The 13,520-nt window shown below is 43.1% G+C and overlaps 1 protein-coding gene across 1 annotated transcript; it reads left to right on the top strand.

The window, feature by feature from the left end:
* The first annotated feature begins 9,911 nt into the window (after positions 1-9,911).
* CRH (corticotropin releasing hormone) lies at positions 9,912-11,855 on the top strand. Its single transcript, XM_032777052.1, has 2 exons — positions 9,912-10,208; positions 10,779-11,855. Exon 2 carries the CDS (start codon positions 10,794-10,796, stop codon positions 11,325-11,327), a length of 534 nt encoding a protein of 177 aa, XP_032632943.1. The 5' UTR covers positions 9,912-10,208; positions 10,779-10,793; the 3' UTR covers positions 11,328-11,855.
* The last annotated feature ends 1,665 nt before the right edge of the window (positions 11,856-13,520 follow it).

Raw genomic sequence — 13,520 nt, 5'->3', positions numbered from 1 at the left:
CTACAATAAGCTCACTGAAAATGGAAATACTTTGAGATGCCTGGGGGGATTAAGTAATGGATATTGATAGTTTCTTTCCATTTATCTGTTCTTCTTTTGTTTTTCTATATTGTACTATGTCTCTGGTATCCTTTCATTTATTTTCTTCATGTTATAACCTACACCAATACTTCATATGTCAAAGGTTCTCATTAAAAAAATCCTGCCGATGGGATCTTAAGTTGTGCTAGCTTTGTTTGCTTTACATAAAAATTCAGCATTTCAAAAATTATTGAGTTTTACATAGGCAACTGGCTTAAACAGATGTCTGATGATCCTCTACATCAGAGACCATAAAGTAAAGCAGCTGCCAGTTACCTTCTTGCTACTCAGTTTATGTATTTATTATTATTTATCTATTTGTACTGTAGTAGCACCTAGTAGCTCCAGTCATGAACTGGGACCCCATTATACAAACATGGAACAAAAAGCCAGCCTGTCTCTAAAGAGGTTACAATCTGTGGCATGAGTGGGAGCATCATGAAGACAACAATCTTTTTCCAGAAATGCCTTGTTCGTGGTCCTTCGCAATTAGTCTCCTGAGACTCCACTTTCAGCAACATGCACCTGTTGCTGAGTGCATGCTAGTCTGAGCACAGAGAGTCTTTGATCCTTCTATTTTTTAATAAACAACAAATAGTGCATGCGAGAGGCTTGCTCCTTTCAATATGCAGGCATCTGAATTTCTAATTGTTTAGCATTACTCATAAGTTAAGTAGGACAAAGGCGATGTTATATATAGTTCAATGCCTAGCCATTCAAAAAAGACAGTGTGTTTATATTTCCTTCTCTGTTTGCTCATTTAAAAGATGGGAGATGAGAGTTGCAATATTGTCAACCCCAAACATTCAAAAATCATGATTCAGCCTCTCCCCACCTCAATCGTGAGATTGGCTTAAAAAAATCGCAAGATTTTAAAAAGATAATAAATTTAGGAGATAGGGGTTATTTGCCTTTTGAGCCTTGAGGGTGCACTCTGGTCATGTTTTCAAGCTTTTCTCTACAATCAGGAGGGCTAGAAAGTTATCAGCTTTTGTAGACGAAAACTGAGATTCTCATATAATCACAAGATTCCAGGGGCAGGGCTTTAAGAAAAACACCACATTTCCCAATGCTCACAATAAAAATTACAAGAATTACCATTGCTGTGTGTGTGTTTACCTATATTCACTTCTTTACTTCCCAGCCTGTCTCCCTCTTTCTGTGTGCACTATATTATATATATCACATATGACACCCCGGGGTGAAATCTTGGCCCCACCAAAGTTGATGGGAGTTTTTCGGTACAGCCAGTACTATCTCTTTTCTCTCTCTCTCTCTCTCTCTCTGTAAATGTCACACATTTATTTCACGTTGTTTCCAGCATCTTTTTTGGTCTTTCACTCCTCCGGGGCAATGTCACAGTTTGGAACTCTTCAATTCTCATCCAAAATTTCCTTACAAGTCAATCTGATCCACTACAATTTTTCTTTCAAGATATCTGCAATGTTTGGTAAGCGCTCTGAGGAGGTATGTTGATAGATGAGAAAGCACAGCTCAAGTAGCCAGCTCAGAATGAGTCTGCTCAGCTTCTGGAAAATGTGAGGTCACCATGCTCAGAAGTTTATCATGAGTATTAGCAAAGTTACTCTCATACAGGCATGATATCATCTCAATAGCGTAATCATTCCCACCTTTGTAATATGACAACCTGTCTTACAGATAAATACAATAAATGCCGCTGTTATTACCAACTAACAGAGCACTACTAGCATGCTTGGTCCTGAACGTGTATGTAAAAAGATATGGTCCCTGCCCTAGACCAGAAAAAGACCCAATAGGGAGATAGCAAATTATTTTCTGAAAACTGGGTATGCAAAAAGGCATAAGTTATGGATCTCCAAATCTATTTTAGGCAGATTTGTGTATCAGTCTGACCAAAGCACGGATGTTTTCTTATTGAACAGTTTCTCGTTACCTATTTGGGGATTGGTGGGAGATTGCCCAAGCTAATCAAAGCTGTCTCTAGTGGCAGAAGTCCAATGGGATGCATTAGTAAGGGTCTTTAATTTATCCCAACGCTGAGAACAGGGCTTCGAGTGTGGCAGCAAGGGCTGGAATGGGGGCATTGGTTCTTAAAGACATACATTTTTAAAATATATTTGGGGATCAGATGGGAAGCTCCATTTACAGACATGGATGGGAGCACCCAACAGTCACCCACACTCTGTAAAATCTGGGAGCCAGAGTGTGTAACTGTCCAAACTCCCAAATTTAAGAGCTCTGTTAAGTTACCCAGCTTTGAAAATTGGACCAATTACTTAACTCGTTGCCAAAAGATAATGGGCCAGATTCTGCCCCATTTGAAATCACTGGAAGTCACAGAAGTAACTGGCCAATGACCCTTAAGTGATGACTATTTTTCATCAAGATATTTTAATGGAATAGAAAATGTATCATTTCTGTATGGTTTTACGGTGTTCAGTCATTTATCTTGCTCGCCTAGGAACAATCACGCTGAAAGTCATTAGCATGATTTGTTTTTGCAATGTGGGAACTCTATGAGCTAAGAGTGGGCTCTTCCCTTACTCAGCCTCCCCCCCACTGCCATAATGGGGTGGTGGGAGGGAGACTATTAAGGGATCCTTACCTCCCTATAGCGGAAATTAAAGATTGTGATAGGCCTGGGAGGAGACAATTTCAGATTTTCATCTCGCTCTTCATTTCTGGCCCAGAGTTCCCCATATTATTCCATCTTTCCTCCCCCTTAATTTGCTGCACATGCTCAGAAAAAATGCTGCTTCCACTTGTTGCACCTGATGCCTTTTAATGGTAAAACATTGTCCCAAAATCAATGTCTAGCAGCTGCTCAAAGTATTGTAAAGTGCACCTTCCTTCTCACCCTCAGATTGAGAACATCATAGCTGATGCTCAGGCCTTGCCAGGTAAAAAAGTGAGCATGCTTTGGTCACTTCTACAGCTGACATTTCTTCTTCAGCAGCTCCCCTTGTTAGAGACATCAGACCACACCCTGCAGTCCTTATAATGGGTCAGATTATGAACTCAGTTACATCGGTGTAAACTGGAGTAATGATGATGTCGTTTCAGATTTACGTAAGCGTACTGACATTAGTATTCGGCACTTGTTCCTCACGCTGGCATCTATGGAATCGTGGCCCAACCAAAGTCTGATGGTTTGGGCCCTGAGGTTGCAAACATGCAGCGAGATTTGCTTTATTGTAAAATATCTGCAGACACAAAAGCAAGCCCTGAATACAAATGACTTTCCTGCTTTCACAGGACACTTACTTGATGGATCCTTTTGCTATTATCAATAGCCGTAAAATGATTAGTTCCTGCAGAATTATCAGTAATGGCTGTGAAAGCTCACAGATGTACCCTCAGCGCCTTCCCCATCCATTATCTGAGTGCAAGAACAGCAAATTAAATTTCTTGTGAGGTAAATATAAAGGTCAGCTGCTGCCTCTCTAGATAGGGGCTGTCAAGGGGGTAAAGACATATCCCTTGCCAATGCTCAGAGGCTGAGTCTTTTTCCCACCTAATTTGACATCCTCCTTTTGCCAGTCAGAATTAGGTGGATACCGTGAGGCCCTTGTATTCCTATCATGGTGGAAGGGAACTAAGCACCATGACTTCCACGAACACTAAAGGGAATTGTGCAAAGACATGGTAAGTCTTCTGCTTCAGTGACCGTGCACAGGGCATGCTAGAGCCCAGATAGACATTATGGGCTTGATTCAGAAATTCCTGGGTGAGGTTCTCTGACCAGACTAGACGAGCATCATGGTCCTTTCTGGCCTTCAAATCTATGAACTGCAGCAAGGGTTTATCCCACCCAACAATTACTCCAGCTGTCATGGATCAAGGACATTTTGAGTTTGATTTTCAGTGGGGCCTCCACCAGATCTGCCCTTCCTGGGCACATTATAAAACCATCAAAACAAACATCATCCTGTGAGGGAGGAAAGTCTTTTGGTCGAGACAATGGACATCAGCTCAGGAAATCTGAGTGCTGCCAAAGACCACCTGTGTGATCTTGGATAAATCATCTAATCTTCCTGTGCCTCAGTTCTGCATTCTCTACCTAGCAAGGATGTTGTGAGGATATGTTATTTAAAACATAGGTGGAGTTCTGATACTGGGGGGGGGGGGGTGCACCATAGAGAATCCTAGGAAACACCCAAAATAAAGACTTTCCAAAATGAAATTATTTTAAATTGGCTTTAAAATGAATTAAAACTGGACAAGAAGGGGAGCATTCCCAAGCCCTTTGTTCTCAGATGAAAAGACAAGGGCCTGACTCAGATTTTACCCAGTCTTTACCTTGAGAATGTCTCTTTAATCAAATTGCTCTAAGAGTAGCTTGGAAAGCTCCTCCCCATAAGCTAAAATGTGAAGAATGGGCAGATGCCGTCCCTTTAAAATGACTTATCACCCTCACTGCACAATAAAATATTTTGTATCTTAGTCTTTTTTTCTATAGTCTATCTGGAAATCCGCTACATTTTAGATTTGTGAGCACTAATATCAATAGTGGATTTAAAAAAAACCATAAGAAAACTTAGCTTACTCGTACATCATTGTATATCACTTAATGCAGGCACAACAAAAACATGAAGAAATATATGGCACTCACCTGAAAGTAATATGTCTTATTGGATACAATGCTTTAGAATGGCCTTCCTGTCACTCAGCTGTGTTGTATTGCGTGTTAGAGATTTGACTGTATGGACTTAGCATAACTATGGTATATAAAATCCATGCTCATGGGCCATAGTAATATGAGATGATGAAAACATTTGCTATGAATAACAGCTAAATTCTGCCCCTAGCTTGGTAATGAAAAGGAATATATTCCTTTTTTGCAGTAAACGAAACAATTGAAAAGCAAATCAACCTTCTAGCATGTTGTGATAGACTTAAATTCTACTATCTCCCATAATAAATGGGTTCAGATCCATTACTGGTATGACTCTATTAACTTCAGTAGTTACACCAGGTTTAAATTTGGTCCATATATTTTCAGATCCGTGTTTTTTTAAGACTATTTACTGTGTCTGTGCTTATTGAAGCTAGCCAAATGATGGACTTGATAACTTATTACATCTTTTCCATTTGTAGATATTATTATTCTTTTATGATTCAGAACTTTGAAAATCGTATGTCTGACCCCATAATGGGCAGCATTAGTTTAATATTAAAACTTTTCATATAGCAGCCATAGGGGGAAAAAGGAAACTCATGAATATGATATAACTGATATTTGCATGGTTCCTATATTTGAACATTCCAAATAGTATTCAGGGTGTCTCATGGACTAATTTTTTTAAGGATTAACTGTGGAGACCCATGTGTTTCACCCAGGAACTAATTAATCTCTGAATAATGCTATTTGCACTTAGGAAGCCAATTCTGTATTTGAAAGGAGGTGGTTTGTCATCTATCTGGATATCATAGGTACTTTTATGGTCTCCATCACAGTATAATCATCACAATCTTTCATGTATTTAAACATTTTTAAGACCTACAACACATAATTAAAGACCCATCCCAGGGGAAAATATGGGTTAAATATGATCATATTTGCTCGGTACCAAGTATGTGTGAAAATACAAACCCTACTCAAAGGGAAGGAACATCTAAAGCAGTGGCTCTCAATCTTTCCAGACTACTGTACCCCTTTCAGGAGTCAGATTTTCTTGTGTACCCCCAAGTTTCACCTCACCTAAAAGGTCCTTGCTTACAAAATTAGACACAAAAATACAAAAGTTTTACAGCACTGTATTAATGTAAAATTACTTACGTTCTCATTTTTAATAATATAATTATAAAATAAATCATTTGGAACATAAATATTGTACTTACATTTCAGTGTATAGTATACAGAGCAGGAAGAACAAGTCATTGTATGAAATTTTAATTTGTACTGACTTCACTAGTGCTTTTTATGTAGCCTGTTGTAAAACTAGGCAAATATCTAGGTTAGTTGATGTACCCCTTAGAAGATCTCTGCGTACCCCCAGTGGAATATGTACCTCTAGTTGAGAATCACTAATCTAAAGAGAATGTCAAGGTGCAGCACTCTTGCAAGGTGCAGGCTTATGCCAAAATTGAGCAACCTTTCTCAATCTACCTGCTATTTTCACCGTCACTAGTATTCTTTTGAGGGGCGGGGGATAACATTGGCTGAAATATCTAACTTAAAAGATATCAAATATAAAATCTATTGGGTCAGATCTTGAGCTGGTTTCAATTTGCATAATTCCATTGGAGCTCATCCATTGTACTTGGAACCTCATTCATAGCAGCACTTCATCTTCTTTAGCTCTGTGATCAGACTACAATAGGCTTCACGTCCTTTTCAAATATATCACAGACTGCAAATGGTGATGTTATGACAACAAACACTCCAGCTCGCATCTAGAGTCCCATTTTAAAGAGTGCGTCTTACATCCGCTATCATTTGATCAAACTTAGCTCCTGTTTCTGTGAACCACTTGTAAACATCAGTGTAAGTTGTGCTATCATACTAGAAAAACATCCAGATAGCTTCTCTTCTATTTACAAGCTGCGTGCCTTTCCATTTTTGTCATATGTGTTTCAGTTCATGACTGCCTGAGTTAACACTCATTAATGGGCATGCAAAACTGCCTGTGTTATGTTGTTATTTCTGTTTTTCCAGTTGTTCACTATATATGTTTTGAAAAATAGCTTAGTGGATAGACACAATGGGAGCTAAGGATGTATAGTGCCTCTCAGAAGATGTTCAGCTTCTTGCTGGATCTGACCTCACATAATAGTTCTGTGCATTGCTTATTATTTTACAAACTTACTTTTGGGGCAAGATATTCCTATTGTTATGAAACTCTCATAAATGTTTATATGAGTTATTAATAGTAATATCTAGGGGTGCAACTAAGATTAGCACAGTCTGCCCCTCACATGCCAGCCAAACATACAGGAAGAGACAGTCCTTGCCTCAAAGAGCTTACAATCTAGACAAGATAAACAAAGACAGAGGGCTGGCAAGTTGCAATACCTAAGGTCAAGTTGCAATTCTGAACTATAATTACAGAGGGGCCCAAGATGTGATCAGCAGTTTGAACCAACAAAAATGTCTTGGATGTGAGATGCGGTTTTGGTTCTACCCATTACAAAGATAAGGTCCACTTGTGAAATTTGGATTCAGGTCTGAGTTTGGATTTCAAACACCTGCAAAATTCGGGCATGTTCCTTTAGAGGGTAATGGGTTTGAAGATGGAATTCTAAACTCAGCCAGATAAAAAGCTGGTGGAAATCAGCATAGTGCAATTGATGTTAATGGAGCGGTGCCAACTTACACCATCAAAACTTGCCTTCTTTTGGTATGTTTATGCCTCATAGATAGGCTTTTTCGTACATCCAACTGGAAACTGAAATCCATTTACCATTCAGGTGTTTTTCATAATGTTCCCACCTCCATTGCTAATTAAGACCCTGATTCAGACAAGCATCTGCTTACTGGCTTCCCTGGAACCCAATAAAGCTATTTGGGGCAAGTTTGTCCTCAGATATGCACTGATATCAGTGGGGTTCTTCACACAGTTTAGAGGGCAGCATTTGGTCCCTTGTATTTAAATCTCTTACAGCACTATTGCACCTCCAGTGGGATCCCGATAGGGCCAAAATGTGTTGTCAGTGGAGACTGAATTCGTGTAAATGAGATCGGAATTTGACCCAAGATGATATTACAAATGAATTGCACTCGTTTCCATAAGAGCAAGTTTTGGTGCTGCAGGATCATGCAAAGAGAGAATTCTGTCTGTGAGGAAGTAGGTGAACCAACACCAGGAACTCAGAAAAATATTTGCCAGTATCTTTTTAAGTCAGTGATCTATTCTCCCCAAATTGCTGCAATATGAAAGTTCTCCTTTAATATAATCTTAATATAGTGATATGTGCTTTAATATTAGTTGTAATTTCACCAGCATAGGATGTATTCAGATTAGACTTTTGGCTCCTAGAGAATCGACTCTTCCTTTTCTACAATCTTTGTACAGCACCTAGCACAATGAGGTGCTGGTTCATGACTAGGGCCCCTAAGTGCTACAGTAATACAAACACAATCAAATAAAATAATACACGAGGGGACTGAAAGAACTCACTGCCTTGGGACTGAAGTCGCTTTTCCTCAGGGGACTGGTATCTAACACTACCCAGTATTGACGTGCTTCAAAAAAAACATTAAATTGGCTTCTAGGAGGAGCGTGTGTGGTTACCTTTTCCCTTGTTACTGCAGTTTTACAATGATGCCTAGAGCACATTACCCCCCCCTTTTTTTGTTATACATCTAAATAATCTGTTTGTTTAATCCATTAAAAGGACGTTATTTGTCACGAACTAAAGGTGAAAAACCTCCACATACCAAGCCGTTTCTCTAAGCAACAGTTAATCAACGGCATCTTTTCAGCCCGAGTTAATCGAGGCTTCTTCTTTTTCTTACCACAAATTCATGGGTCTCTAGTTTTTGTTTGAGGCACTACAGCCGCATCCTGCTGGCGACTGTGCCTACGGTGAAACGCACACGACATCCCTTCCCAACCCTTCCTCGCAGCCCGCCTGAGTTCTGATCAACTGCAGAAAGGCTTGAAGAGTTCTTCTGATTGCCGCGCAGCAAAGAAACAAGTGTATCATCAACCACAATAGTATCATTTCATCCAGACAACTGCCCTCAAATGCCGCTGAATGCGTTTTAACAGCCATTCACTCATGTGCTTTTCATTTCTAGACGGCAAAACCAAGGGTCTCGTGAAACTGCCAACGTTTTTTCAATAGGAAAATAATGTCAGCGTGGTATACACAGACCGCAAGGCGCCTTACATCTCACCGATGAAGCAGAAAACAAGAGATAAGAGAAGGGGAAGTTTCCATAAATCCCGATCGTCATATGTAGTGCGATTGACTCACTGTCAATATAGAAATTCGGATCACACGGTTAATGTACAACCTAATGGCAACTGTCGCGTTTGCCGGGTTTTTTGAATAAGACCCTTCAACAGACTTAGTTATAACACTTCCTACCTGCCACCGATCTGATCGTCTCAAGTTAATCGCAAATGCCGGCGTTGATTTCTCTAACAGATGCGTCCTGAAGCGGTAATGTTAGCCCTACGACTTGCAAACACAGACGCCAGCAAACCCGACACCCCGACAGCAGATCTTGCGTGTCACAGTTTGATATCGCTTATGTGTTTTCAAACAGTAGGTTTCCCATAAAAACACATTAGTGCGTGAGTCTCATTGGCTGGATTTTACCTCCCCCTTTACTGGCAATTTAACTCGAGTGTATGTTACCAATTATTAAATTTTCAGACCAGCTAAGTGTGTTAAGAGATTCAACTGGAGATTAGCATCTCGGACCTCTCATCAAGCTAGAGATGGGAAATCTTGGTAAAATATCGCCTCGTGGTCCTTTATCGGGACTTTTCTATGGGGTGTTTGACTTGTTCTTACATATAAATTGGTACTGGCGATGAGCTGTGTTGGCATTAGAACAAACTCTGTCTCTAGTTCATCATTCTGACTAGAAGTTCGCTCGGGAGGTTGACAAAGCCAGGGTGCAAGCTCTGAATCTGATTAGCAGCCTTGCCCGGCTCTGGATCCGGGTTGACTGCAGGTACTTCTCATGCGGGACTAGAGTGGAAAGTTTTCTACCCGCTCGGCCTTTCATAGTAAGAAGTCGGTCGCTGTCGCTTTCAGCCCCCGTTGGGAAATCTCATTCAAGGATTTTTGTCAATGAGAGAGCGCCCTGCTCAGCTCCCCCGACCCAGCTCCGGCTGACGTCACTAACGAGGCGATAAATATCTGTTGATATAATTGGATGTGAGATTCTGTGTTGTGATAGCAAAACTCTGCCCATTGCTGCTCCGAAAGGGCCCCCATGATTTATTCAGCAGTGGATCGGGGCACGCAATCGGGCTGTCAAGAAAGCGTCAGCTTATTAGGCAAGTGCTGCGTGATTCCAGAAGAGGGTCTACGCTATAAAATCACGCACCCAAGCTCTGATTAGGAGAAAATCTGATCACAAGCTGGGGAAGAGAGGGCACGGACAGAGTGACAGCGGGACCTCAGCGAGCCCCCAGTGCGGACAGACTCCGCCTGCCCTACGAACCCGCAGCGGCATCTCTGAGGTAGGCAGCGATCACCGGCCTGAGCCGCAACCGAGCAAACTTCTGCCTGCCCGGGCGCAGCTGTGCGGCTCTGGCTGCCAAACGGCTGCAGAGACTTCCAACGAGCCTGGCAAACCAGCTCCTGGGGGGTCCCGCGGGAGGGAGCAATGACCTCAGGGCCGGGGGGCGGGTGGAATATTGCCTGGGAAGCAGCCACGGCGCTGTACGTCTTTAAACGGGACACTTGCTCCCTGCCGGCCCTCGCTTGCTAGCCGTGCTACGGCGCTGGGCCCGTCGGGGGCTTGCTCCTTCCAGCGCCTCTGAGACGTCGGGAGACGCCAACCGGAGAAGGGAACAGCTCCCCCGCGCCCGGGGCAGGGACAGAGACCGGGGGGCGAAGGGGGCAGCTGATCCTTTCAGCACCTCGGACAGCGGCCCGAGCGGCTCCCTCCCTGGGATTGGCCGGGGGCCAGCCGCACCCACCAGGCTGTGCGCTCCTGTCCCGACAGTCTAACTCCAACGCGGCAGGTTTTCTCTCCCCGCCCCGCGCTTTCCTCTCCCGCCCCCCCCCCCTTCTGTCCCCTGTTGCAGATCTGGGCGTTGATCATGAAGCTCCAGCTGTTGGTCTCCACAGGGATCCTGCTGGTTGCTCTCCTGCCCTGCCATGACTGCAGAGCCCTCAGCAAGAGCCCCGCCGCCGCCGCCAGCGCTCCTTTGCCGCCAGATTTCCTCCAGCCGCCGCCGAGCCTACCCGTGCTGCTCCGCATGGGAGAAGAGTATTTCCTGCGGCTGGGCAACCTCAACAAGATCCCCGCCGCCTCCTTCTTCGCCTCCAGCAGCAGCAGCAGTAGCAGTCGCCTACCGCCCGGCGCCCTCGCCAGCAACTTTTTCCGAGCAGCGGTGCAACAGCTGCAGCAGCTCCCCGAGCGCTCGCTGGAGAGTGCGGCGGGCCCCGGGGAGGGGGAAGCCGAGAGCCTGCCCCGGGAGGTGATGGAGAGGGAGAAGCGATCCGAGGAGCCCCCGATCTCCCTGGATCTGACTTTCCACCTCCTCCGAGAAGTCTTGGAAATGGCCAGAGCCGAACAGTTAGCGCAGCAGGCTCACAGCAACAGGAAACTGATGGAGATCATCGGGAAATGAAGCGGCCTCGCCTTGCCAAAGAGATTCTGCAGTTAGCACAAAATGATACAGTATTATATACCATAGTGCTGCTCTGATGTCATCTCTTTATTTTTCTATAGCTTTAAACATAGAGGGTGTACGCTGAACAGAGCCCATGTCCCTTGGTTAGCATGCACAGCAGTGTATTCCCGTGCAGTGACGAGAAAAGTGTCGTTTGTAACTTTCCCACCTTTATTTTTCCATTTCAAACTTGTTCTAGTGACATCGCTACTTAGGAGGAGGACAGCGGAAGAAAGGTTTCAAAGAAGCCGTTGGACAAGAGAGATACTTTTCTTGTGGGAAAAGGTGTGTGTTTGTGTGTGGGTGGGGGGATCTCTGTAAGCTACTGCGACTCAACTTTTTCCTGTACTATTTCCATAATAAAACATCTTTTCAGCGCTCGGTCAATTTTGTTGTGTAAGAGAATGTTTAATATTTATATTTTTAATAAAAGCTGCAAAGTAACTGTGGTTTTATAGACTTTCTTTCCTTATGGTCTTCTAGATACAGCAGGGGTTTCCTATCGGTATATATTAAAAAAGCTTTTCCTGAGCTATTTGTTTGGGTTTTTTTTTACACCCACCCGCCCGTAACAGCGCTGAAATGAAAGGGAGGATTCATCACCAACTTGCACGCTGATACCTCAAGAGAAGAGAGGTGTGAGATGAGTATATGTCAATTATAGGACACTACTAAGGGTATGTCCTGGGGATAGAGCTAAGCGTCTGGGTCTGTAAAAGGACTTTAGTGCAGTTCAAGGGTCTCTGGGATATTTATGCTTTCTCCCGGTTATCTGCTTTAACACCGCATGCACTCCACGTACAGAAAATGCATCCATCAGGGAACTTAGCAGCACTTTCACTCTCCGCTCCCAAATTCAATTGTTTAACTCAGCTCTGTTAAAAGAAAATGACTCCAGTCTAAAACCTGTCGTTCAAACAGCCAGTCTATCTTCCTCCTCATTTTTCTTGTCTCCCATTTAAACAAAATGAGGGCGGCTGTGCTGGGTTTACAGGGATGCAATTACAAAAACCCCAAGGAGCTGGAAGATTATTGCACCTGAGAACTATTTTACATGAAGTTTTGCGGGGATTAAGCCACACGCTTGGCAATGCCACCGGTGATTGTTTTGTAAAGTTGAACGGTTAACGTCGAAAAAATCAATTCTGTTCATGAGAAGAAACGCTTCTACAAAACGCTTTAAACAGACATAAATGTACTCGCCCCCTTCCCGCTAACCTCGCCATACAGTCTATCGAGAGGCCACGTTTGAGCGAGCTGCTGTGTGTCCAGCACCTCAACCAACCCCTGCATGATTGAACACTTCTGACGTAGCGTATAATGCCACAACAGCGCCGAAAGAGTCACTAGGGAAGACTGAACGCCTTTTTGAACGGTCTAAACACACACAACGCCCAATCCTGCACGCCACACACTAACTCCCCGACACCAGTGGGAATTTGGGGGAGTGGGGAACGGAGAACTGGGCTCCCAGCATTAGCACAATAAGGTCCTGTGTTAACTTCAAAGCAAATGTTCCAATCTCTTGGGCGGAGCACAAACTTTTACGGAAGTTTCTAATTAGGGATGACACCTTACGCTCTGTAACATGCCCTGAAGGGTCTATCGTGTGACTGGCCGAACGGGAACCCCAAAGAATTAAATTGCTCTAAAAGGAGGGTTCAGTCTCTGGAGTATATTCTCCTCCTGGGACCTTACACTGCCGTCCTTGTACGTAAGAACTTCTCATTGAGTACAGCTGGAGTTTGTGAATGGCTAGACGGCAGAATCTGGTGGGCCTGTAATTAACACGAGTGAGCGTTGAGTTCGGGGATGCATCTGTGTGCAGGCTGCGCTCTAGCAGAGAAATGCATTTTATGGTGTCATGAAACTGATTTTAAAAATGTTGGGTTTAAGGCAATCACTCAAGTGCTATTGATTTTGTTAAACACTTTAAATTCTCATATTCGCATGAGTATGGGAAACGGACAGTTCCTTACTGAATGCATTCATATTTATGAAATCAGCTTTCTCCTATTATCTTATGAATCATCAGGAAAAAAAGAGTTCAAAGGGATTTTGTGAAACCAATGAAGACAAGTCTGAGTATTGGTTGCAAATATTCGTTAGGAATAACTTGTCAAAAAACAAGAACAAAATCTTGTGGAAAAA

The sequence above is a fragment of the Chelonoidis abingdonii genome, chromosome 2, assembly GCF_003597395.2.
Source record: "Chelonoidis abingdonii isolate Lonesome George chromosome 2, CheloAbing_2.0, whole genome shotgun sequence".
NCBI classification, from domain to species: domain Eukaryota; kingdom Metazoa; phylum Chordata; order Testudines; family Testudinidae; genus Chelonoidis; species Chelonoidis abingdonii.
This window is presented reverse-complemented; position numbering and strand designations above follow the sequence as displayed.